Genomic DNA, 26,729 nt, shown 5'->3' with positions numbered 1-26,729 from the left:
GAAGAGGTGCGTGTAATGCTAACGGCATTTATCTCGCTTTTACTGCTAATTTACCACCAATTTTTTTGTTATGTTCCTGGATATCGCATTCCTTTTCTTTTTGGTGCAGAAACCCAGTAGCCAGATTTAATAGCTATAGCCAATAACATGGCATGGGAACGTTGTAGTAAACGGTTTATTTTACCACGAGACATGCAAAGAGTTCACGGTGCGGCAACTTCTCATTGCTACATCAGAGTGCTGTTAAAACCGGTAATGGTAAAGTGGGTTTTGAGGGTACTTTCTTCTGTTTAATTAATATCTTTGGGTATTTCTCCCGTCTGCTTTCTCTTTTTTTAAATTTCAAGGCGGTTATAACAATTATCAGTTATAACAATGGGAATTTCTTGTAACTTGAATATTTGTCAAAAGTGGGTTCAACCATAGCCAAAAGCCTGCCACGGTTTTCTCGAGATTCGAAACTCAGACGGCCGCGGGTGAAGCGAGCACGCGGCTGTCGAACCAAACCCAGCTGCTTCAACTCGGCACGCAACAAACAGTGTGTTGAGTGCTACTGTACTTATGTCTTGCACCGTGCCTTGATATGTAGCCATAGTTGCAGTTTTCTCCGTCTCTTCATAGATGGCGCCACAAGTACAAGCAACTGGCTTTCCCACTGAGATGACCTGACAAAATGTTAAAAAAAAATATTAACATAAAGTTCTTCAGTTACTGCTGTTGTTGCCTTGCATTGCATCCCCAACAAGCCTTCTCAATTCAATGCACCATGGATTCCTACCAGATTAGCCTGCCTTGGGCACCGACTTGCTGCAATCCTGCAATTGAGGCTTGTGCCTGCAGTAATTACCTACAAGTCCATAAGCGAAGCTTACGTGATCAAGGAGTTCACTACTGATTTTTTAACTACTGTTTGCTGACATGAATAGTATGCCGCTGGAAAAGTAACTGTCTTTATCTCTATCATGCTGTTTTTATGGATTACTTAATGTGCTTGTTGAAGCATTTAGTAGAATCTTCCTTGAAGAATTATGGGTATCCTGTGCACCGAGATAGAATACTGTGATTTCGTATTTAGTCTACTAATAGTGCTGTGGCCGTGTTCTCCTGTATTACAGATGTTCCATTAACATTCTATTTTTGTTCTGAACATCATAAACAGGAATATGACTGATAAGTTCACCTGTGTGATATTTCATGAACCTGACTGGGGCAGATGTGTGTGTGTGTTTTTTTTCTTCAGTACTTTTACATAGAATAAGGTGTCTCAAATGTTAATTCTACAATGGCGAGTGTCAGTAAGACCCACACACAAATGGGAGAGAGTCACTGCGATAGCACAAAAACTGACCCACTACGACCAGTTGTCATTTTGTGTCCTCTCTTATCTCTTTTGCTTGCCAGATGGCGATGCTACAGTTTATCTCAAGTGGCCTGAAGAGGGTGAGCAAATATCTTTTTATACTAACAGATGTCGTCGTTCTGACTTCTTTCAAAGCCTAGATATTAGCAGTGGATTAAAGCAAGACACACTGCACCCAGTGCTCCTTGGGCTGTGCAGTGTTGGTTCCCTGCATGTGCCATCTATGGCTAAACCATTTGTTGGCCAGCTTATGGTTCGGCATAATCCCTTCAATCACGGTGTACACATTTCTGTACGTGATTTGTTTTTGCCAGTTATGTCCAGCAGGGGTGGGGGTGGGGTCGCTTTCATTGAGTTTCTGTGTAAGTTGAACCTTCTGTTTTTACCCCCTGTGGCTCCGTTTCAGTCCAGCGTGCCGAGTATATCTACATGACCACTTTCGTGAAGGTTGTGCCATGTCGAACAAGATGTCTGACATGCCGTGTTCCGTCAGCAACTGCAAAGGAATAGCTTTTGCTTCTTCACAACACCTGTGGGGAATACCGTATTTACTCATGAAAGGCCAGCACTTTTGTTTTTTTCTTTTGGAATTGTTACTGGGTGCAGGCTCTACACGAGGGAGGCTTGTAGCTACTCATTGAAGCCTAAAACTGTGATTTGACTGCTATGCAAATTAGCACAGCCACTCGTGACTGACTGTGATTGCATTTACAGTTGCTAACAGACTTGGGACAGAGGCAGTGCCATGAAGATGTCCGAATAATTGGGCAGCCCGAAAAAAGAAAACTAATTGCGACAAGAAAATTGATTCGATTTCAGAGCTCAGTGCACGAACCGTCAGTCCAGATTATGCACGTGATCTCACGCCTGATAGCTGATGCAGTCTACTTGTGGAAATGTTTTAAGGGTGAATTTCCCACAACAGCTTGCTGCCATGCCATTTCATTGGGATTGGCAACTAAAGTTGCGGTTTGGTAGGTTTGGTGCCGAATGTGGGATATGGTAGTGGCGATACCATTCTCGGCAGTGCAACTAGTGCCATCTAGTAGCGGCTTGTTGAAATTAGCCAGCTCCGCAAGTATGTGTGAGATGTTTTTTTTTTTTTCCCCTCGAAATTTTTGCACTCCATAGTGGGGGTGTGGGCCTTGCATAAGTTTATATGGTAACTTATACATGTGGTTTGAACAGGTGATTGAAACTTATGAAAAAAAAAAAGGAAGGAAACACTACATGAATGACCGTACACTAAATCAAAATTTAAGTACTCTAACTATGAGGACTCTCTAGAAAATGCACAAATGGTCACCCATCTTGACTTTCTTCCAATAGACTCTGCAGCACCTTAGAATAAAATCCTCTAACCTATATGCAAATTTTGGTGCATTTATTGACAACGCACCATAATTTGTGAGTGTAGTCAATAAGACAGCTGCTGTTTGGTGGTGGACTCCCATTAGCTACTGTGCTGACTTGAACAAGAAGTAAACGGCACGCCTGAATGGCCCACTGCTTTCTTTAAGGAAACAGCAGACTGCGCAGCACTTCAACCTGCAACAGCTTGTTAGGAGCAGATCAGATGATGATGAACTGCTGTCTGCTGAACTGATGAACTGCTGTTTCCTTAAAGAAAGCAGACTGCGCAGCACTTCAACCTGCAACAGCTTGTTAGGAGCAGATCAGATGATGATGAACTGCTGTCTGCTGCGCGGAAGAAAAATGAAGGAGCAGTTCTAACACTGCTCATTTAATTTTGGGCCGAAATTTGATAGGTTTTTCCAAATGGTGCCTCTTAGCTCTTGCCATCACATGTTCTTGGTTTATTGTTTTAATAGGTGGTGACCTTAACTCACTGTGTAATCAAGTGGGGATCATCTTGGGGCTCGTCCAATCAATAGCAGGTGCGCTAAGGTTATAGCAGTATCGTATGTTATGCTTACCCATGGATTAATCAGAGTACTACAAACACTGATTCATGAGCAAGGATCTTGCCATACTGTTCTTACTAGTCTCTTAGAAAATTTTACTGTCATAACAATGTGTCGGTGAAGTAAAGCTTATCTAAGCACTGTTTTATCACTGTATCTTTCCCAGTCCTGCCACTCCATGTAAAAAATAAATAAATAAATAAATGTTTGTGTGTGTGTGTGCGTACGTGCGTGTGTTTATTTTTTGCACGGAGTGGCAGGACTGGGAAAGATACAGTGATAGGACAGTGCTTATCCAAGCACTGTCCACTGTTATATATATATATATATATATATATATATATATATATATATATATATATATATATATATATATATATATATATATATATGCATGCTTCTTCCTTCCCATAACAATATATATTACCTGTTGCTTTCCCTCCACAAGCCTGCACAAAACTTGGCGTTTTATACTTTCATAACAAGAATTGGGTTCAGAACAATAATGTATGCCACGCATTGGTTCTGGCCACTGCAAGTTGTAAGAAGTGTGTGTTGTAGCTGGGAATTAAGAGCTCAATTGAGCTTAAGTATTGAAAAAGCATTAAATTACATTTTTTGGCACCAGCTACTTCTGTGCTCTTCACCAAATGGCATCACGGATCACCTTGCTCCAAGAAAAAGACAAGATTAATTATTTCATTTTCGTGCACATCTCATTCAAAAGCAAATGCAAAACTCTTTCTTTACAAATGTTTCTTGGTAAGTGTGCTGGCAAAACTTGGATAAATTGCTGCAGAAGTCAGTGTTTTGCACTTCGTCTGCAGGTGGCAGTTCCGTCAACAATCCACTGTGACCACTTGATCGAAGCTCAGGTTGGTGGGGCCAAGGACTTGGCAAGAGCCAAGGTGAGTCATTGATTCGTTTAGTGACGAGTTATTGTGGGTGTGTGAATATTCAAAGCTTGTAAAGGGGTTTGTTGAATATCCTGCTGTGTGGCTTGATCATCAAATCATACGGCTGCCTTTCAAAATGAGACTATTTAAAAAAAAGTTGTTTTTTTTTTTCAAATAATCTGCATTTGCATGGGGGGTGGTTGACAAGCAGATTGAAAATACACGTAAATCCAGCCAGAATAAATGTAAACTGTTGTTGCTTGAAATGTTGCATTTTGAAGTTATTCAAAAATTATGTCTACCACATGTCTAATGTCAACCCTGCGATCGAAGGGATGTGCCTCATCCGCCTCCGTGGGGCCATACTGGCTAAAATCCTGGACTAGGTTTAGTACACGCATACAAATACCCAAGAAATGCAGACAAATGGGCGAACGCCACTGTAGCTAAATTGGTGGAGCACGTCGTGTGTCGTGCAAAGACTGTGTGTTTGGCTCCCACATGGGAGGAAAGTTCGCCTTTCTTCCACTTTTATTTCTTTTCTTCTCATTCCTGCATTTAAGTAATAAAACACAGTTATCATATACAGTCGAACCTTGTTATAGCGCAGGTGAATTTGACATGAAAATACCTTTCCCACATCCCATATTCGTTGTGTACACGCTGATGTCGCTGATACACGCTGATTTAGTACACGCTGATATCGGCAGGAAAAAACACGTAATCACTTAATTATGTCTGCTAATTCGTCGTATCTGTGCCTGTTATTCAACGTTCGATTATATTACCCAATTCTGATGTTTCCTTGAATCTGATTTACACCCAGTTTTTATGGGCTCAGTGTAAAAAAATAATGGGCGCTCAAATTGTAACACATGCTATGTTTTATAAAGAAGAAAGCAGCATGTCTCTGACATTGTAATTAGAAGGTAAAGCCTGCCAAATTTATGTTCACATCCGTTGCAGTAGCTTTGTGGCTATGTCGTTGCACTGTCGAGCTCGATGTGGCGGGCTTGATCACAGGCACAGCGGCGGCATTTCAATTGGGGTGAAAAAAAGCAAAAAAAAAAAGTATTGTATCCAAAAATCTAACTTCTGTTGGCATCGCTGCCGGAGAGTAACCCGCGGATTGCGCATCGTTGGCATTGTATGGACTCGTCGTCGTCGTCATCATCATCATCATCATTATTAAGAGTGCACGCTAGAGGCTGGCAGATAGAGTAATTTTTTTAAATTCCTTAGTTTTGTCTTTTGGCTTCGTACAGTTGTTACGAAAAACTGAGCAGCTCGGTTCCTTCGATTCCTTTTTCATCTATGCTTGCATTTCTCTTGTTAGGACCTGAACAAGGAAGTGTACAACTTTCTGAGCTCTGCGGGCAGCAAGTATGGCGTTGGATTCTGGAAACCAGGCAGTGGGATTATTCACCAAGTAAGTATGTTGCCCTTTTGCCAGCAAACACGCATTGTCACGTTTGTAGTGACCAGGGCCAACTAAAACACTGCCAGAACTGTGATTTGAGAATCTAACCCTCTATTGGACAAATCTGGAAAGCCAAATGATGCTTGCATCACAGCGACAGCAGCGAATGCAGCTGTCAGAGATAATCTAATCCGGCAAGTCCAGCCGCTGTTTATACATGCATCACTGTGCATTCCAGATTAATCGCTGGTGCTCGTATGTGTTTGAGAATGTGCGCCCACCATTTGCGATGCACGCGCAATCCGACCACGCATGCCTTCGCTGTAGAATCGGTGGCAATGGTCAAGAAGCTTTTGATACCGTGTAGGCCTTGTGCCAAGTGTCAACTTGGTAGCAGTGACAGTCTGCTGAAAACGAACACTGGCAAAGCAATGATGTGTAGCAATATTGTGCATATAATGTTTCGTTGCTTATCGAAGTGTACACGTGAAGGCTACATTGAGATTGGAGAAACATTGCAGCGCGGGTGATACAGCACTGCCTCCTTTGTAGATGTTGTTACGAAGTAAAACAGCGCTAAGTAAAAAGTTTTTGAAGGTGAACGGAATGATTTAACTTTTTTGCCGTTTACTTATCATGAGGGGTGTTAACACGGTTATTTCTAAGGGCTTTCACTTGATTTGCATGGATGATTAGTGTAGTAGTTTTTAAATGTTTGCCATTGTGGGCCCTTCAATTTGTGAACTGCAGAGGGAATATTGCAGCTAGTTGAAAATAGAAATATATATTAAAAGGGTGTGTACATGCTCTTGTAAGATGTGAAAACCTCAGTACTGGGCATAGATGAGGAGTTTAGAACAAATGCGACTTTTTCTCAGTGCAGCTCAGATTGCCTTTTGGCTTGATTCAATCTTTAGCCTCCAGTCCTTCCCCCTCCCCCCTTTCTTTTGTGTCGACATGTCTTAGTACGTTGACCATATTGTAAGAAAGAATTCAAATTCACTATCAAGAACAGAACATCAAAAAGATGAAGACATGCCTGTCATTACCAGCATTCTGTTCTGTATACGAAAGTCACGCTCTTCCCTACGGTACGCCAAGCCTTTTAGGTTCACGAGTCTATTCTTTTGAATGTCTTTGACCAATTGTAGCAGTTTTTGGTGATCCGGGGTATTATGTCTAGAGACGCTAAAGAGAAATATTTATATGTTTGATAGAGTAATTGACAAGTCTAGATCAGTTCAGTGTGTCTCATTTTGATATCCCTTTAACATATAGATCTCAGAAGTGTGTCTGTGTCAGCAAGTTTCTCTTTTATTTCTCTCCCGCTTCCAGATTATTTTGGAAAACTATGCCTTCCCTGGTGTGCTCCTCATTGGCACAGACAGCCACACGCCAAATGGAGGCAAGTTGAATCCATTTTCTTTTTTCTTTTTTTTTCATTACTGAGGCAGTACTGCCCCTGATGCTGATATACAAGTCTGGAGTGAAATTTATTGCCCACCCATGGCACGTCTGCTTCAGCCTTTGTGGTTAATGGTGCAGAAGCCTTGCAAGCTGCTCCACTCAAGCCCCAATAACCGCATGTACGCCGTCATTTTTGTTTCTTGATAGGCGGGCTCGGTGGCCTATGCATCGGTGTGGGCGGAGCGGATGCCGTTGACGTCATGGCCGACATTCCCTGGGAGCTCAAGTGCCCCAACGTCATCGGTGTCAAGCTGACGGGGAAGATGTCCGGCTGGACATCAGCGAAAGGCAAGCTTTTAAGTTTTCTAGCATGCATCTTGAAACAGTTCAAATTGGACCTGTGCTCCGAGCTTTGAATGTTATGTGAAAAGTGTATTAGTGAAACGAGTTGGACGGTGGACGACTGGGTGTTTGCACTCGGTGTCAGTGGGTCATCATGTAGTGGGTTCGCTTCTTTCAATGTTTTGCATCAGGGACATTTTTCAAGTGGCTGACTAAGTGCTTTTCAAGTATGCTAGACGTCGCGAGACATGAAATAGTTTCACATTTTGTCATTGCTGTAGAGAGTTCTAGTGTGAAGTCCACATTCTGTAATATGGACAAAATACACGGAACAAATGAAAGTTCTTGATTCACTCTGCAACTGTGCACTTTTCCTGTTTCTGAAGATTGCAGGAAATGTGGTAAAAACTAAATTTTCGATAGACAGAATTACAGTAGAACCTCGTTTGCATGGTTTCAAAAGAAACGTTAGGAAAAAGATGTACGAACCAGGAAGATGTATGATCCAAAGTCCCTAAAAAAAATCTGGCAGTCTCAACTGCAGCTGACATCTGTGCAACATGAGTTGCATGAGTGGTTGCAGCTTGAGACACCGAAGTGGGCAGAGCTGGTACGGCCTGAGTGGCCAGAGATGCGCATTGTCCTTGCGGCTTCGCAAGCACACACTTCCACTGCTCAAATTCGACCCGAGTCAGCAACTTCTTCGGATGAAGTTTTTTGTCGGAAAATTTTGACGTTTCCACTTGGTGAGAATTGGGGTGCGAGACGCGAAGGCGCCTGGAGCTGGAAGGGGCCTGAGCACCCGGAGGCCCGCTTTGTTGTGTTCCTATTGCGTAGTGTTTTAATACATCCACGGGAACGAAATTGAGCTGGTCTGCGACATCTGAGTACGATGGCGCCAGAGTGAAACTTGATGCTCACTTTGCGCAGCCTGCAGCAGGGAGTGATGGCGTGTTTGGGTTGTCTTATAGGCTGTTGAAAGCGTGCAGTATGCTTCCAACTTCGCTACGCCACACGCGCTCTGAAAAAGATTGGTGAAGATGCTTATCGCAATAAGGTTGGCAATAACTGTGAATGTGATGTCGTACGACCTGTGACAATGTTTGCGGGTACCAGCATTTTCATGCGACATGGGCAGGCGAGTACTGTGGGGAAGCTGCAGTGGCAGGCTCCTAGTGCTCTCAGTCTATGTGCCTCGTGCCTTTTCTTGTGCACGTGAGACCTAGCGGCTGAAAAACGTATCATGCAATCGCAGTTTGGCGATGTACTGAATGTTAGGGCCAAAAGGTTGCATTTTCCAAAAACGTTTTAACTAAGGGTGTGTGAATATGCAAATATTGCCAAATTGAATCAAATAGCAAACATTTGAACAATTCGCAAATCGAATACGTATCTACTATTTGATTTTTTGAATATTCAATATATTTGGTTTAGAGAGCTGTGCAGAGCCACAAGTCGTGTGCGTTTTGTGGAGCCCCTTGTGCTCAATGCCACCCAAGCGAGCATTTCACTTCGTTTGCCACTCAAAAAAAGCGCTGCGGACGAGCAGCCCCAACTGATGCTGTAGCAGACTTTGTCACTGCAAGCACTTTTCAACGTCGACTCAATGCGGGGATCGAACGCACTGTGCCCGAACGCCACAGTTCGCAGAGTGGCGCCACATCTGCAGGGGCTGCCTTGGTACAACGTTCATCTTTGCTGACAAGACCGATTGAGGAAATAATGCGATGTGGACAGAGGGAACGGCAACAAAAGCAGCGCGTATTTCATCAAGTGAGAAAGCATGGGCAAAGGGGGCGATTAGCCGCCGACAGGCGCTGATTGTGTTGGGTACGCAGTGACGAACTTCGCATCGCTTCAGCAGTCATTGATCACTGATAAGCCACCCGTACGAACATACTATTAGCGACAAGCATTCTGCAACAGCTTGCGACCAGCGGTGAATTTTTCATCTCAGCCACATTGCCTCGACCACATAGGCCTAATTGGGGCTGCTTCATTTGGCGGTGGCGACTAAAGTTATGGTTTGGTATCAAATGGATGCAGATCTGTTCTCAGCGGCTGTGTGACACTCGGAAAGTGGACAAACAGCCTCGCGAACGAAAGCGACTGCACGATATGGCAACAAAGCTGTTCACGACCACCATTTTTGCGACACACCGTACAGTGGCCTGTCATTCCCGACGCCGTTCGTAGAGGCACATCAGTCTCTTTGTGTAGCTTCGAGTAACCTGTCACAAGACTAGCTTTGGATGTACATGGCCGGCGTGAAAGTGCGATGTCCAGTTGTATGCAGTTTCGTGGACTGTGGTTAAACGGGGCGGAGGAGGGTTGCCGTGAGAAATTTCCGTGACCCCTCTAGATTTCAATATCTTTGACTGGAGGTGAGCCATGCTGAACTTGACAATAAAATGGCGTGGATGGAGCCTGCTTTTACCATTAGGGCCGTTTACGCGTGTAGTGGTGATAGTCATGTGATGCACTGTCTTTTCGTCTGTCACGCACATTGGTCTTACGATAACCCCCCTGCCATAAAGTTTGGCTTCCTAATTGTCATTAGCATAACACTGTTCTAATTGCAAAGAGAAACTGTTTACAAAAGGCACCTATGTCTCGCTCTAAATTGTAATGGTATTGATGTGTGTTTTCGAGCACTATGAAAGGGGACACCTCATTTGCTTTAACAGGGCTGCAGTGGTTAACCACTCATGCCCCGCATAAAAGTGAAAAGTGTGCAGTGAGACTTAAATGTTCCAATGGGAAATGTACTTGGTACATACTAACAGATCATATTCAAATCCGTAGACCACAACTATAATCATTGCATAAAAAACAAAACTTGGGGTTCTCTCATATTGCCTCATGTGGGTACCGTTAACTAAGTTTCTTGCTGGCATTGGTCATGTTGCTTGTGTGTTAATTAAAAGTGAGCTACCCCTCACAGAATTTATGAAGTATCATGTGAAACTTGCCATTAAGGAACTTCATCACACTTCCTTCGAATCAGAGAGGCACTAAAGAGCATTAGCAAATTTGCTGCGGCACTGTAGTCAGGTGCAGCGGTAAGGTTTCGTCACTTATAATTGTGAATGACTTGTTGTTCCTTTGCCGCTGGCTTGTGCAGATGTCATCCTCAAGGTGGCTGGCATCCTGACCGTGAAAGGTGGAACTGGAGCCATTGTCGAGTATTTTGGCCCCGGCGTTGAGTCCATCTCGTGCACAGGTGAGGTCGGGTGAGCGAAAGCTCTTGTATTGATCTAGCAAGAAGCAGTGTATAAGGAGAGTGGGCTGGAAAGTCCACTAGACCATTCTTGCAGTGACTTTCATTTGGCATCTGAGGGACCCACGCACAAAAGATGCGAGAGTGGTCAGGCTGTAGTCTCGACATTCTCGTCATCTCATGCCTGATTACCATTTGCAGCTGCGGAGGCCTCAAGGCCTTTTTCGCCGTGCAGCTTCAATTTGTGTTGCCATCCGAGATGTGCTTTTCACCGTCGCGTGCACATCCTGGTTATTTTTTCGCCATTGAGCCAGTTGGTTGACAACAGCATCGTTATGTAGCCGGTGGGTTTAATGCCAGCAGGTGGGCTGGGGTGGAATCGCTCTTCATAATCAACACCTTCCGCTGGGTGGCTTGACACTGCACATGCATTGCACTGAGTCAAAATGAAACTGCTGTTTGCCGCAGCCGCTGCGCACAACACCGTGGTCGCTGTCGACGCGATCATGGATGGCAACCATGCAATTCTAATCATAATACAGTGAAACTTCCAGTATAAAGAACTTGGATATAACAAGTTATCGAATATAATGAACTAATTCCAAAATGTTTCTTGCCGACTTTAGCATGTAGCGAATATATGATAACAAATGTCAGATATAACGAAAGTATTTTTTATGTCAGTTGCAGCTTGATTATAAATGAGGTTCGGCTGTACGGTACTGTACAAACTGGAATATAGATAATGTTATTTTTTCGAAAAAAATAAGAAGTTAGTGAAAGAGTCTGTTCCTCAACTTGTAATCTCTGGCATAATTTAAAATGTCATCTGGCAACCTTAGGACAGCAAAAAAAAAAACAGTTGTGGATGCTTTGCTATTTTGTGGTTGCCATTGCAAACATACAAAGTCGAAACCTATGTGGAAACATTGACCAATATTCCAGTACAACCTATATTCTGGTTTATCGGCATGTTGATGATGAGGGTGTTTGGCTAGCCTCTACTGATCATAAGAGCATTGATAAGTTATTTTTTTATTTATTTTGCAGGAATGGGCACAATTTGCAACATGGGTGCCGAGATTGGCGCCACAACGTCAGTGTTTCCGTACAACAGCCGAATGCGGGACTACCTGGCAGCAACCAACCGGAAAGGTAGGTGACCTTCCTCTGACTTGTTTCTTCTTGTTGACTTGCTCTGTATGTTGTGTCTTTATTTATGGAAATGATTGAAATCATCTTCTCCATGGAGCACTTATTGGCAGTTTCCTGGCATAGTTTCCTGGCAGTTTCCTGACAGTTTCCTGACAGTTTCCTGACAGTTTCCTGGCATAGCAGGAAACTGTCACGTCCATTTTATCGTAACAGCGGGCATTGCAATAAACAAACAATTAAAAAATCGTCTTTTAAAAGCACCACATTTGGATTTAAACTTGGGCCCCTACAACATGGAGTTTGGCGTTTCAGCGTGCAGCATCGTCAAATTAACAATTCAAACATTGTACATCAGTGTAATTTGATGTTAATGTCAGTCAGTTGATAGGTGGCATTAGGTTGCATTGCGTGATGGCAGCTCAAGAAAGACCTTATCAGTCGCAGTAGGTAGGTCATTGCGATAATTTGTAATGATGATGAAACATTGAAAGATGATACAACGCAGGAAGTGTTACAGTTTGTCTCATCTCGTGCGACACCTTCTCGAGCTGCTTGTTCATGCTTTACCAGTCGTAGCTTTTCATTTGCTTTCTCTTTGTATTTGGGATCGCAGAGATTGGCGCTGCCGCAGAGGCCCACAAGGAGCTGCTGACTCCCGACAAGAACTGCAAGTACGACCAGGTCGTTGAGATCAACCTGAACGAGGTCAGCCTTGTGACAAACCTTGTGCCTCTATGCATGCTTATTGCTTACGCAAGGACACGCTTCACCTTCATTTATTTTGCCCTTAAAGGCCCCAGTGGGGCATTCCATTAGTGGGGAGCAAATACGCAAAATTTTCGTAAAGTTAGAAGTATAAGACAATACAAGCAAGAAGTTGAAAATGTAACGATTGGGATACAGAGAATAATACAGAAAAAAATACAGCATGATATATGAATGTATGAATATTGCATATGAACACCTGTAATTGATAACAGTAGTGCTTGCTCTCATAATTAGCGAGTATTATATTTACTTGATTCTGATGCACCCTCAATTTTAACATGCACTGAACTTTTGCGGATTCGAAATGAGAAAACAATGTGCACGTAAATCATGTCGAGACATAATTTTGTAACGAAAAAAAAAGAAGTTGCATGCCTTTAATTTTTTGCGTTCAAGGAAAGATGTGCAGAATTCACCTTCACAGAATGCAATTTCGTTCTTTCGTAATGTTCGTCGTCATCACTGTCGGACAGCTCTTTATCACTGTTCACGTATCGCAACATGTCATCCTCTGCGTGGTCTGTTGTAGTTGATGTTCTGCATTTCGTCGTGATTCAGTGATGCATGTTCCTTGCGAGTGCCTGGAACACAAAAGGTGCGTAACACAGCATGCTTCGTTTGGGCTGGTTGGTACGTGTTGTCAAACAGCGAAATTTTGAACAGAGTGACGCAGGACAGAGCGCTGTCCTATCTCTCTTTTCTTTGTCCTGCGTCCCCCTGCTCAGGATTCTGCTGTTTGATGTGACACAGTTCTCTTGCCACGTGCTTACTATGTGATATAACGTAACAAGCTTTTGCAATGAAACTGACTTGTTGTTGCCAACCTACACGAAAGCTTGTTAGTTTATGCACTGTGCAAAAATGAAAGCTTGTTCTGTGTTGCCATTTTGTGATGACAACGGCGATTATGCTGGCTCTGGTAGTTGGCTGTTGCCACACGTCAGCAATGTGAATGCCGTTTGAATTTTGTGTTCCATTGAACACGTGGGTTATTTTCTTTTTCTTTTCCTTTTTTTCCAAAAAAGAAAGTTGTGCATGCTAGGATCAGGTAAATACTTCATCTTACAATGCAGTTATTGCAGCCCCATTCAGCTGTCATCCTACTCTCATGTGCTGTAACACCCGTGGCCATCGTACCAGCAGCAATAGCCCCCAAAGTCCTGTTGAAATGGCTTTTAACCAGATCCGTTGAGCACTGTTAGAAGTGTTAGCAGTGTTGGTTAGAAGTGTTTGCAATTAATGTTTTAAAGGGGCCCTAAAGGGAAACACCATGTCAGTTTAGACAGAGTATTCTGTTAAAACTCTATTTTTGTTAATTTCATGATAACAGCTTTGTTATTGGAATAGAAAATGAAGGTCAAACTTGGCAAATTTTAAATTTTGCACAGAAATCCCGGTGCCTGTATGCCACTGTGATGTCTCAAATTTCAATGTATTTTCTCTAAGTAAAGTCATTATGGCTGGGGAAAAGTTCTCAAGACTTGCAAAGTTCAATCTTTGGCTCCTTTAGAATACAATGTCCATTGTTACCAATAAATAATTAACTAGACCCGAGCAGACGTCATCGAAATTCACGACCTCGCAGCAAGCTCATGCCGGAACTTCAAGGTGGTGCCACCAAACAGTATTTCATTTTTGTGCCTTTTCTGGCTAACCAAGTCTTTTCCTGCAGTAAAGATGGCTTGCTTTGTGTGTTTCGGAGTGGCAGTTCTAATTTGCTACAGTATTTACATAATTATAACATGTCCCTCAATCTAACGTGAACCCAATTTCGGCTGGTTTAAAGTAAGAAAATAAGAGTGCTCTTGAATGTGACATGCACCTGAATGTGCGTAACATGCGCCCAATTCATGAAAGAAAAATACGGGGTGTACCCAATTTCGCAATCAGAAGAAGCGAGACGTGCAGAATTTACCTTCACAGAAGGGGAAACATCTTTAACGAGCTTTCATAATGAAAGCGCCGTGTCGTCGACGGCATTTACACTTCATTGGCGACAGATACCAAGCACGCAAGGTGGTACAGTCTCAAGCAGTCACTTTTAGAGACACTTCTACGACTTTCATGAGATTTCACGTGACTCTGCATCGGACTTGTTGAAATATGCAGCAGAGAGATGTTCCTGGCACTCTGCGTAGATAGAGAGCGCCGCACAGCGCCGGAAACGCTGGTGGCCGTATGCGCCGACGCATGCCGTGCCGAGTTGCGTGAAATCACACGGAAATGAAAGTGGTATCCCCAAAAGTGATCTTAGTCAAGCACAAAATGAACCCACAGCAGACTTCAAGAAAATGTGCTCTGCTGCCATCTCACGATGGCAATGACAGTGCATGTGATGATAGGCTATTGCCAGTGCCATGAGTGTTGTTTTGGTTTCGTGTCCAATTGCAATGCACAGGCAATTTTCAGACCTTCTTTTTGGGGGAAAAGGTGAGCGTTAGATTCGTGTAAATATGTTCATACAGCTCAGCTTATTTTTCTCTTTGGTGTCGCTTTAGTACAGCAGCTTTGTTGAAGGTCACTGCGCATTCAGTCAAAGGTCACAAACTCAGAGGGAATGGCGTTTATTTATTTAGCATACCTTACAGGCATTAAGAGTAGGAGGGCCTAATATAACAGAACAAGTAACAAATCCAGGAACAAAGGTAATATAAACAAGGAACATTATTACAATTGTGTAATTCTTAAATAAATAATAGAAGGCATTGGCAAAGAAAAAATTTGCAGAGTTGAACAAAGCAGCAGCATCAGTGCAGAAAAAAAAAGCAACCATGTAAACAAGCAACGCAATAGTGTGTGCATTACGCTTCTACTGCAGCTGGAACCACACGTGAATGGTCCATTCACACCCGACCTGGCCCACCCCATCTCCCAGCTGGGCAAGAACGCCAAGGCTGCCGGGTGGCCCATCGACATCCGTGTCGGTGAGTGTTGTGTGCTCACGCACATTTAGCTAGCTTCACAGATTCACGCATGTACGGATATAAACACATATCCTATGCAAGTGTGTACGCATGACTGCAAAAGCTAGCAACAACTTAATTTCGGTGAGTAGGTTCATCTTGAGTGTGTACTGAAGCAACGCGATGGGACAAGGACAAGACAACCGCAATGGGACTAGTACTGGCTGCCAACTAACTCTGCCAACTAACGAAGCTTTACTCACAATAGCCATTCAACGCTCGTTTAAGTTAGCGAGGTAGCAGCAGTAGTGGATGACATGAGCCCATTCTTGTCGCCTGTAGCTCTTAACTGTCTACGATATGAGGGCAAAGGTGATGTATGATGATCGACAAGGTTGATAAGATCTGTATACGCAGAAAAGTACAACACATACCTAAATACCGTGTTCACTCAATTGTAATGTAAGCTTTTTTTGTGTGTGTGATTTTCGTTGCTTGAACTCAACCCTTGCAGTACATTTGATTAACAGCAAAATAGACCATTTGAAAACGAATATTCTCTATCCTGTAGTTTTTCATGCTATGTTGGCAACCTGTACCTTCACATCTCCATGCGATCCCTTCGCATGTCGACTGAAGTAAAAACAGCTTTTTTGTTCGAATCGACATGATTTTCGCTGTGCTTGTGACTGGTGTTACGATTATAGTGTTGCGGTACCCTGTGGCCTTTCACTCTTCAACTCCGTTCATTCGCGACATATGGCACGCAGCACATTCAGTATGATGCCTGCTTTGAGAGACAAGCAGTTTTGATGGCCGAGAAGCTGGGAAACTGCTCGATGGCTTGGTGGCTCGATGTCCACTAGTCAACGATTTGTGGATGGTTGGACCAGTGGAAGCCCTCTTTACGTGCGAGGCCAGCTGAAAGGGCTCTATCTGGGGATCCGATACTGCCTCCTGCCCTTGAATGCAATGGTTATTCGGTCTTTTAACAAGTGCTTAATCGCAAACAAATTCTACGGCATGGAAGGTGACTTAATTCTTGGGAGATCGTATTCGGAGATAAGTTACCGTATTTACTTGCGTAATGATCGCACCCCTGAATTTTGTCGTCAAAATTCGATTTTTTTTTTATTTCCCGTGTAAAGGAAAGCACCCCAAGGAAAGCTCAGCCACCTCCTCAGATGATGACGACGAGTGAAAAATAGCTTGTGTATAAATTGTGATTCCTTGAATAGAGGTACCATTTCTTTTTCCATTCATCGCACATTGCATTTGCTATGTTTATTTTTTATTTTATTTTTCGTGACTGGAAAGTCAACCATTGCATTACAGTTGCATTTGTGTTACATTCAAGTAAATATGATACATTCAAGGTTTCATACCCATTGTGTCGCAGTGGCACATTCATTCTGGTGGATTGGCCAAGTGTGTGCGTATACCCAGAGGCATATACCCAGTGATTCAAGTTCTCTATATATTGTTGTGAACAACAGCAGGCTGACACCTTCGTCACAAACATTCCCTTTATTGCTGCACTCTGCGACTCTTCCCTCATGCTGTCCACATGCTGCCCATTCGTGCACACCACACGCGACACACGCTCTACGCATGACCCATATCTTCCTTCCTGTGTCGCCGTTGCACTCGCGCCATCTGGTTGTTCCCCTGGAGACTACAGTCAACCGCTTGTGTGGCCTTCGAGATCCGCGCCGTGCCTCGCCTCGCTTGGAGCGCTCAGTCTGTTTACGCTGCCACTCCCATGTCACAATATATGCACAAATATATCCACTGCGAAAATGATGATGAATGCCAAACCCTGGGGAGGAGGCAGAAAGCTTCGCTTTAAAAATGTGTTCGACACAACTGTGACCACTGCAGATTGGAAATAGCTAATGCTTCGCTCGTCATTCCCTCCTCCTGTGCAGGCCTGATTGGCAGCTGCACCAACAGCAGCTATGAGGACATGAGCCGCGCTGCCTTCCTGGCAAAGCAGGCTCTTGACCACGGCGTCAAGGCTAAGTGTGCGTTCACGGTCACTCCGGGCTCGGAGCAGATTCGGGCGACCATCGAGCGCGACGGCCAGTCCAAGATCTTCGATGAGTTCGGCGGCATGGTGCTAGCCAACGCCTGTGGACCGTGCATTGGTCAGTGGGACAGGTACGCATTCAGCAGCATGATTGAAGGAGTTTGAGAACTTGGTTGCTGTAGCATGTGGATGCAGAGATTGGGCGGCAAGTAGTACCTGTGATACAGTATCTGCTGATACCCTTGGCCCTGATACCCGTGCCCTTGGCCGTGCACTAATGTTGGAGAACACTGAAAATGTTCTGTCAGGATTTTATATGGCTGTCCTTTTTCTCTGAACAATACATTGTTTTTGCCTCTCTCTTAGCCATTAAAATTCTGCTGTGTTGATGTGCACTCTGCTGAACACACCAAGGGCAAATAAATTACAGTTGCCAATAGATAGATTGGACTCGACAGGGACAGTGAAAATACCTGAATAAACAGGAGTCCAAAATGATGGATTCTCCCAAAAGTTAATGGTTTTATTCCGCTAGTGGCCAGAAAAGGTGTGCTGTATTCCCGCATCGTCACTCATAGAGATGCGTTTGCTGTTTTATTCAAATGTCATTGCATATGTGGCTGTGTAGCGGTTCCGTGGGCCTCAAAGCCATCTTCTTATTTCCATGTTTACAATTGTGCAACCCGTTGTCCATATATTGCACCATATGGCAATAATGGATGTAACGAAGTTACAGATATAACGAAGTAACTTTGGCTCCTCCTTCAACTTCGTTATAACGAGGTTCGAGTGTATAATTTCAGATAAGAAGAAGATCAAGGCATTCTTTAATTGATGTTGTGACTGAAGCTTGTTTCAACTTCCTTGAATTTTGGCCTTCAGCAACCTGAAAGTCCTTGAATTCTCCTTGGATTTTGCGTTGGATGTTCTGTACAAACTCTGGCTTGCAATCACCTTTACTGTTGGGCCAGACCACCTCCAACAACCACAGTGAGGCACAAACTCATTGCCCTATAGGAACTTCTTGCTGGCCTCTTTGGTGTGTCGGATATAATGAATGAGAAATGGATGAAATATTTGCATAAATCAATAGACTTAATAAACTGTGGCGTACAATGACAAACCATTTAACGTCATCCCTTGATCACTACAGTTTTCTTGTTACAAATTGTTGCTTTAGGCTTTACTTGTTGTAAGCCTGCTGAACTGAACCACTGATCTTTTTTTCTTCTACAGTTGTAAAGCTCCCATGAGGCAGGCTGCACAAGTAATGGGGGTGTAGTTACTTTTGCAGTCAGAGTGCACGAGCACAGTTTGTTGCTTGTCTTGTAAAATATGGAGAATGCAGGCGTGGCTCTCTCGCAATAAAAATCTTATGCAAGAGAAAATCTCCAGCATGTGTAGATGGCCTTCGTTTGAGCCACGATTGGTGCCGCCATTAGTTGGGCAAATGTGCTGTGCAGTCACATGCTCCTGACAAATTTCATGGTCTTCTGCGGGAGACAACTTGTGGTGGACAAATTACATTCTAGACAAAGTGTCGTTGGGAGTTGCAGAATGCAGCTGTGTAGATGACAGCCAGCTAACGAGTTCATTTTGAGGGCTGTGCTTTCCCACTGCGTTGTCTTTCAGGAAGGACATCAAGAAGGGCGACAAGAACACGATAGTCACGTCGTACAACCGCAACTTCACGAGCCGCAATGACGGAAACCCCGCCACGCATGCATTTGTGACCTCCCCGGAGCTCGTGACAGCCCTGGCGATCGCTGGCAGGCTAGACTTCAACCCTATCACGGATGAGCTGACCGGTTCCAAGGGTAAGGAGAGTTCTCTTGTCTTTTCTTTTAATGTGTGCAAGAAGTGAATCCCTTCTTTGCCATGTGGCGGCTCTGTTTTTTTGTATGGTTTGTTCCAACATAGACAGTGGGGAACACAGATCAAAATTGATACTGCAAGGAGCCACTTGTAATCACGCCAGCTGACATGAGGCTGTTTTATTTGCTGGCACTCGCAGATTGGCTCTTGGCTCTGTATTGGTGGCTGTACTGGTGCCTTTCAAAACAGTTAGCTGTTGTGGTGCTATACTGTCCACACTTGAAGGAAATGCGAAAAAGATAACAAAGGGTGCAGGACAGGGACAGTTCAACTCCCTCGGAAAAAATGTCTCATAAGGCCCACCAGACAGCTATCGTTACATAAAAAAGATGGCTTGCAGGGCTTCACGTCATAAGCTGCAATTGATGGTGTAGTGCTATCTATCGATGCCTTGATAATGATACACAACACATTAAATAACACCCCAAGAACGTCTAAAGCCGCCACAAGCATGAAGATTAATCGAATCCGCGTACAGTCATCGGCCGATTTTTCAGATGCCTGATGTTTCGGACATGCCTGATAATTCGGACACCTTCGCGGCACCGCCACATAATCCTTAGTCAATGCACAAGAACGTCTTGAAATTTCAGATGCAAAAGCCCTTCGCCTTCAGACGTTCTGGACTTTTTGCCATGACCGTATGTCCGGAACAGCGTTATCGAAGCCACCACCGCCGCCATTTTGATTATATTGTGCCGCGTCGAACAGGCACTCTTGCACGCAGATACATGGGCAGCCACCACCGCGGCAATGCTAGGCCTATCTGCTTCGGCGTTCGCTACCAAGCTTCTTGCTGTTTGGTGCCGTGTTTTTCATGGAAGTAATTCGCCCTTGTGAGCAGTGGCGCTGACTCCGCCTTTGTAATCCTCGCCAATGGCTTCGAAGCTCGAAAAGTTGCATAATGCCTGTTCCCGAAAGTCAGCTTCGCCTCAATACAGCAGTGTTACGCGGTAAAGCATACCAAGAGCGGGAATGGGCAATTGTCACGGACACAGTTTGTATTCCTTAATTATACACACGTGCACCCGCCGTCTCCAGTCACAGTACAAGCACCGATACGTCTGTTAAGTGTACTGGCAGGCGTTCTGAGCTATTTCGGACGGGCCTGTCTTGATTTGAGCCCTTAGGGGCAGTAAAAGACTGCATTAATTTTTTCTGACGCTTTGGCGGCCTCTACCTAGTCCGAAAAATTGTAAGTTGACTGTATACCATCCATGATTCTCGTGGTACCTGAACAATCGAAGTGCCAGAGTTCCCTTTAATAATTTTTTGTAGGAAACTATGCTTTTAGCGCTCTGGTCAAACCACAGTTACCGTACGTTCACAAAACTTCTTGTTTCCTTTGGTTATTCTTGGAGAGAGAGAGAGAGATAGAGATAAAAGAGCTCTTTGATAAATCCTAAAGAACTTTTCCTTGTGGTATACCTGTCTGGCTATTCCAGATGGGAACAACAAAACGTGAAATGATAGTCACTAAGCATGCCACAAACACACAACATATACATAAACACACCAAACACACTACATGGAAACTAATTAAAGTACCTCGCTAAGACCAATTTCTCTCTGGAAGGTTAAAAGTGTCTTCTTGGCGTGGAGGACACACTGGCAGTCCCAGTCTACAGTGGCCAAGCAGGCGTCGTAGCTTAAGATACAATAGTGTTTGGTAGTGCAGACACGAGGGCTGTTCTTTCTAATCAGACCTGATCCTTTTGTGGAATTGCATGCCTCCATATGTCTTCCAATCACATCCTCGGCACAGGCGAGAAGTTCAAGCTCAAGAGCCCCGAAGGCGATGAACTGCCGCGCCTGGGCTTCGACCCCGGCGAGGACACGTACCAGGCACCGCCTCCCGACGGCTCGTCCCTCAGAGTGGACGTCGACCCCAAGAGCCAGCGGCTGCAGCTCCTCTCCCCGTTTCCGAAGTGGGACGGCAAAGACCTCGAGGACATGGTTGTCCTCATCAAGGTCAAGGGCAAGTGCACCACCGATCACATCAGCGCGGCAGGTCCCTGGCTCAAGTACCGCGGACACCTGGACAACATCTCCAACAACATGTTCATCGGGTGAGTGCCTGTGCTGTATTTACGGAGCAGAGCGGCAGCGGGCGGTGAATGTCTGATGATGGAGTAAGACACTTCGGGACAAGTGTTTACCAATGCTCTCCGTTCGAGCTGGTGAGCGTAACACTGTCGCACAGAAGGGACAGGAAGCACACCGTGCCACAAATATAGGCACATCTGTGCCTTGGGGATTGAGCTTCTTGTAGGGATGACCTGTACCAATAGCACAAATATTCCTAGTAACTACTTCATTATTCTGTCTGGGAAGTGCACACCCATTTGCGTTTGTACAGGTACCAAGTGTAAACAAAGCGTCATAATTTAGTAGACTTTTGCAATGCCTCGAGGACACCAAACCGTTAACTGGAACGTCAAAGCTGGTACGCCGTTGGTTTTTGTGTTGGGACTCGCTGAGGCCTCCACCTGCAGGAATTGTATAAAATCAGCTGTTCACTACCATGAACAGCTGATCTTGTATGTGAATGCCCCCTGGCACACTCTGGCCTTGGTGGCCCCAATCAACAGACTTACCTGGTTCTAATTTTGATCCCCCCGCTGCCCCTTCCGTGCCCTGGACATATTGTGCTGCTTGCCGGTGCTTGCCTGAGGCCTCCATTTGCTTGTTACTAGAGGTATTCCCATTGCAAGTACAGCATGCAGTGCCAACGTCCACTATCAAGGACACAAAAAGGACCCTGTAGAGTTCCGCTTATTTTAGAGTGAAACTCTTAAGGGCTCGTTCCTGCATTGAGCGGCAGCATGCCTCGGCGTCCCTCGGCATAACTGAGTGAACAAGCACAATGAACACGGAGCACAGCGGGGAATGAGACGGTGAGATCAAACAAAGCACAGGAGAGTATGGCAAAAGGGTGAGGAGGAAAGTGGTGAGGAGGAAATTGGAGTGCCGCATGAGATCTGCTCTACAGCGGCGACCAAGCATGCGGAGAGCGCGTCCACCGATACCATATATGCAAACAAAGTGCTGGCGGTGACTTCAGACCCATTGTGCATGCACTGCTTCGCCTGCACCGCCGCTGCTCGAGCCACATGTTCCTGTGTTCACGCTTTTTTCTGATGCAACCAGTGGGAATGCTTTGTCTGCCACTGCTGCTAAACTAGCTGCCCAAGCAGAGGCTGAGCAGAGTCGCCGAGAGGACCATAATCGTTCAGAATCAAATTCTTTGCCACAATATATCGCAAATTCAAAACACGTTAACAGCTGCTCTCGAAATTCGCATTAGGGAGTATCGTAATCGTCGGTGAATTTTTTTACCGGTTGATACGTTCCCAGAAAAACATGACCTTTCAACACCAGCATTCAGTACATAGCCAAACTGCGATCGTATGAAATGTTTTTCAGCCACTAGATCCTATGTAAACAAGAAAATGCACAAGGCATGCGTTTGATGACAGTAGCTGCCCACTGCAGCAGCTTCCCCGCAATAGTCGCTTGTCCATCTCATGTGAATACACTGGTGTGCGCTAAGTTTCTTATTCCATTACCAGCAAATCTCCTTCCGGGTCATTGTGCACTGTATTCACAGCTATCGCTGCCAACTCTATTGCAATAAGCTTGTACACTTATCTGTTTCGAAGCGCATGGTATCGTACGCGCACTGCGTGCTTTTAATAGGTGATAACCCAAACGCAGGCGGAGCAAAGTGAGTGTCACGTATGCTCTGGCAGCATCATAGGCATCGTATTCCAGTGTCGCCAACCAGCCCATTTTCGTATGGGTTCCCCGTCGCAGTCTTGAAACACTGTGCAGTGAGAAAACAACAAAGTGCTTCTCGGATCGCTTGGGCCCTACCCTGCTGGATGCGCATCTACGTCTCGTGCCGCAATGATTCGCGCTGAGTGGGCACATCAAAACTTCCCGCCAAAGTGCCCTGCTCGAAGAAGCTGCTGACCCAGGCCAAATTCGCCGAGTGCAAATGTAAGCTTGCTGAAGCCATAAATTTGACATTGCGTGTCTCGGCCCGCTCAAAGTCCACTAGCTCGGCATGCATCAGTGTCTCATGCTGCAGCAATATGCGGAACACCTCACATTACATAGATGTCAGCTACAGTCAAGTCTGTCAGTTTCTTTAGTGACTTCCGATTGTTTGTACGTTTTCACAGTATGCTCTTCCTCATGTTCTTTTTTTCTGAAAACGTAGGGATGAGGTTCCACTATAGTCAGCTGTCCTTGTCTTTTGATGAGCTTTCCTCACTTGTGCTCTCCCGAAGCTGGTAGTCTTCTATGCAGTCCATTACTGGTTGAGATTTCTGGCACCCTGAAGCTCTTGACCACGATCTCGAACAAAAACGCCCACTACTCATTCAAAATCTACACACATACTTCTTGCAGAGGTACCCTTTTATGCACCTGAAAACATGGTGTAGCTTAAACAGCGTGCCTTGGCACAGCCGAAACACCCTTGAAAGACGCTGGAGCTACGTTGCATGGTCGCAAACCAGTGGGATATGATGACGATGATGATGCCACCGTCGACAGGACAGTAACTAATACCATCTGGTAGCAGCTTGCGGGAATTGCCCACCATGTGGATATGTTGATGATGCTTCGTGAAACGCTATTCCAAATTGAAAAGTTAGATGGGTGGTTGAGGTAGGGTAGGAAGGTAAGGTGGGATAGGGTAGGGAAAGGTAAGGCGGGATAGGGTAGGGTAAGGTAAGTTAAGGTAGGTAGGTAAGTAAACAGTCTTCCCGACATTTGTGCTCAATTTGTTTGGTGGCGCTCTCTCCCAATTTGCAGGGCCATCAGTGAGGAGAGTGGCGAAGCCAACAAGGTCCAGCATCGGCTTACTGGCGAGTGGGGCGGTGTGCCGGACACAGCACGCAAGTACAAGGTGATGGACAGTTTTATTCAATTATATGAACACTCCAGGCGCATTTCTGCCATCGCCGTGAAGTTCCGTATAAAGTCTGAGGGCGATCAAATCATAGCATCGCAATGTACGCTGTATGTGCGAGTGAAAGCTTGCACAGGTGAGCCGGCAATCGTGGTTCAATCTTGTGCACGCAATAGCAGAAAGTGGGGAGGAAGCCACTGCCTTCAGTCGTGCGCCAGGCTTTGGGGGGAGGGTAGGGAGGAGGGCCTGGCCAAGCTGCTGTATCTTGACAGCTATCTGCGACGGGTACAGAGTCCATGCTGCACTGTGTTTTCGCAACGCAGTCCGCATTGATGCGGGCGGCTGCACGAAGGTCAATCGCTTGCTGTTGCTGCTGCATTTCTTCGCTGCAGCATTTTGACAGCGAGTTTCCGCGGTCATTGAATGAGATGTGTTCATGTTGGCTTGTGCATGCATGACACCATGCTTGCTAATTTAATTAGTTTGCCTATGTTTACAAGTTTATACAGCTGATAAAACTACTATCCTTAATTCGTATAGCAGCCCACTGATTTGCTATTCCAATCGATGCTTCGCCTTTCGGGCGAAACTGCGACTTTTTAATGTCATCATTAATATTATAATCATCATCATCCTATGTAGTCCACTGCCTTATGAAAGCTTCTCCCAGAGACCTCTAATTACTGCTGTGCTGAGTTTTATCAGAAAGAAGACTAACAATTGACAAAGATCATGCTGCAGATGCGTGTCTCATGCCACACTATGGGTGGCACCAGCGATTGACAGAGGTCGGGTGACCAATAGCAGGTCTCGACGATTGCAATTTCACGCAAAATGCCGGCTCAGTGGACCCCATTATGATGACCATGTGCAGCAACCATGCATCATAGCTTGTGAAGGGACAGCATCTGTTAAGCATTCCACATGTTCCATGTCCCAGATCGATCCATTTGTAAGTTGCCAACTTCTCTCGTTTTGAAGGCACGTACAGAAAGGTCCAGGATGGTGTCCTGCTCAGTGCTTCATTTTAGCACTGGCAGCCAATCTATGAGGTGTGCGCTGTGTTATCCCTCATACTGCATCAGTGGGATGCTCCCTGAAGGTGGCACCACTGTATGTCTTCGTGCTCAATTGGCATGTATACTTGGAGATCGTGCTTGAAATTTGGGAGGATCGGATTGTGTCGGCCAACTGAGATCCAAATTGCATGTCTTATCTGCACCAGAGCTTGGGGGGCTGGAAAGGCGTAACTTGAAAGGCAAGTATTGTTGAATATCTCAGTTGCATTTTCAAAGCTTGCTTTCAAAGCTTTTCTAGATATGCTTGCAAACTGGCAGAGGATATTAAAGACAAGGGAAACATTGTAATGATCATTGAGACGTTGCTCATAAAAAATCGAACAGAATGCGGTGCATGTTTCTTGTGGCTGTGCTCGCATGTGGTAGCCACAGTGATTGCAGGAACAAAACGAGCCAGCGTATCATCACGCGCTGACGCATCCACCTGGTGGGTACCAAAACGAAAACTGGCTTGCAGAAACAAGTGTTATAGTGAATTACTTAAGGTGCTCTGATGCTTTACGCTATATTTTCTAGGGTTTACAGTGTTTAGACTCTTAATTTACTCCAAAAAGCAAAAACGAAAGACAACTTGAAAAAAATTTGGAGCTCTGAAACACGATAGCATTCAAAGGTCCCTGGCTCCTTCCCATGTTTCTCGGCACCTGCAGCATATGTAACCGTAATGTTTACCGGGAAATGCTCGTGGTGAATGCTATTGTACGATGCCGGGCTCTCTGGTAGAAACGCAGCCTCTTGCATGGGCCACAATGCGGTGAAGGCGAGTGCCATCTGGAGGTATTGCAAGAAAATGGGCATGCCGCTCCGTGGCCTCCAAGATATCCATGCGCAAATGGCGGACGCCATGGCCGGTCTATGCATGACAGAAATGCTGGAAAAGGGCTTTTCTGTTAGTTTTCCTGTTCAGCAATTGTGTTTTCTCATATTTTCAAATTACATCCGACGCTATCATGTCTGTAGGTTGTGTGTAAGTTGTACTTTACGATTTTTCTACATATTTTAGCTTAAGAAATTCACTTCAGTAACTTCCTTGTGCCACATGGAGGGCCTGGGCATGGGTGGTTCGAAAATATTTTTGCCGAAACGATGCCACGCTGGACGCCAACGCCAGATATTCTGCAACACGGGGCCCTGAACGCTATCGCTTTAAAATCTAACGTCAGTGCTCCTTTAACCTTTTATGGACAAGAGTTGCCTGCAGGCAATGTACCAGAAATGTTATTTTTTTCCTCTCCTTTTTTTGTACCAAGGGTTCAGTTTTGAGTACGCAGTTTCAGGCTAACACCGAATGACAGACAGCAAGCATCATATGTTGGATTAGAGCAGGAACAGAGGTCGAGAAAGAAGTTAGGTGCATGACTCGGCTTTCTTTTGAAATGAAGATCAGAGGAGAAAGACTGATGCAAGATCCCTGGCTGCAGTCATATTG

General features: G+C 44.9%; 1 protein-coding gene and 1 long non-coding RNA gene across 2 annotated transcripts in view; one reads left to right on the top strand and one right to left on the bottom strand.

The window, feature by feature from the left end:
• Window positions 1-26,729, bottom strand: part of LOC135898634 (uncharacterized) — a 206,154-nt gene that overhangs the window by 73,308 nt on the left and 106,117 nt on the right. The gene's annotated exons all lie outside the window — the stretch shown is intronic.
• The window catches only part of LOC135898630 (probable aconitate hydratase, mitochondrial), a 33,127-nt gene that overhangs the window by 3,963 nt on the left and 2,435 nt on the right, over window positions 1-26,729 (top strand). Inside the window, exons 5-17 of the mRNA XM_065427682.2 lie at window positions 1,402-1,440; window positions 4,113-4,193; window positions 5,518-5,610; window positions 6,937-7,006; window positions 7,216-7,356; window positions 10,475-10,573; window positions 11,621-11,725; window positions 12,339-12,430; window positions 15,312-15,417; window positions 17,325-17,556; window positions 19,058-19,242; window positions 21,066-21,369; window positions 24,125-24,218. Coding sequence (XP_065283754.1) covers window positions 1,402-1,440; window positions 4,113-4,193; window positions 5,518-5,610; window positions 6,937-7,006; window positions 7,216-7,356; window positions 10,475-10,573; window positions 11,621-11,725; window positions 12,339-12,430; window positions 15,312-15,417; window positions 17,325-17,556; window positions 19,058-19,242; window positions 21,066-21,369; window positions 24,125-24,218 — 1,641 coding nt within the window. The remainder of the gene's footprint in view (window positions 1-1,401; window positions 1,441-4,112; window positions 4,194-5,517; window positions 5,611-6,936; window positions 7,007-7,215; window positions 7,357-10,474; window positions 10,574-11,620; window positions 11,726-12,338; window positions 12,431-15,311; window positions 15,418-17,324; window positions 17,557-19,057; window positions 19,243-21,065; window positions 21,370-24,124; window positions 24,219-26,729) is intronic.

Source organism: Dermacentor albipictus, chromosome 8, assembly GCF_038994185.2.
Source record: "Dermacentor albipictus isolate Rhodes 1998 colony chromosome 8, USDA_Dalb.pri_finalv2, whole genome shotgun sequence".
Classification (NCBI taxonomy): Eukaryota; Metazoa; Arthropoda; class Arachnida; order Ixodida; family Ixodidae; genus Dermacentor; species Dermacentor albipictus.
The sequence above is the reverse complement of the archived record's forward strand: the minus strand, read 5'-3'. Positions and strand labels throughout refer to the sequence as shown.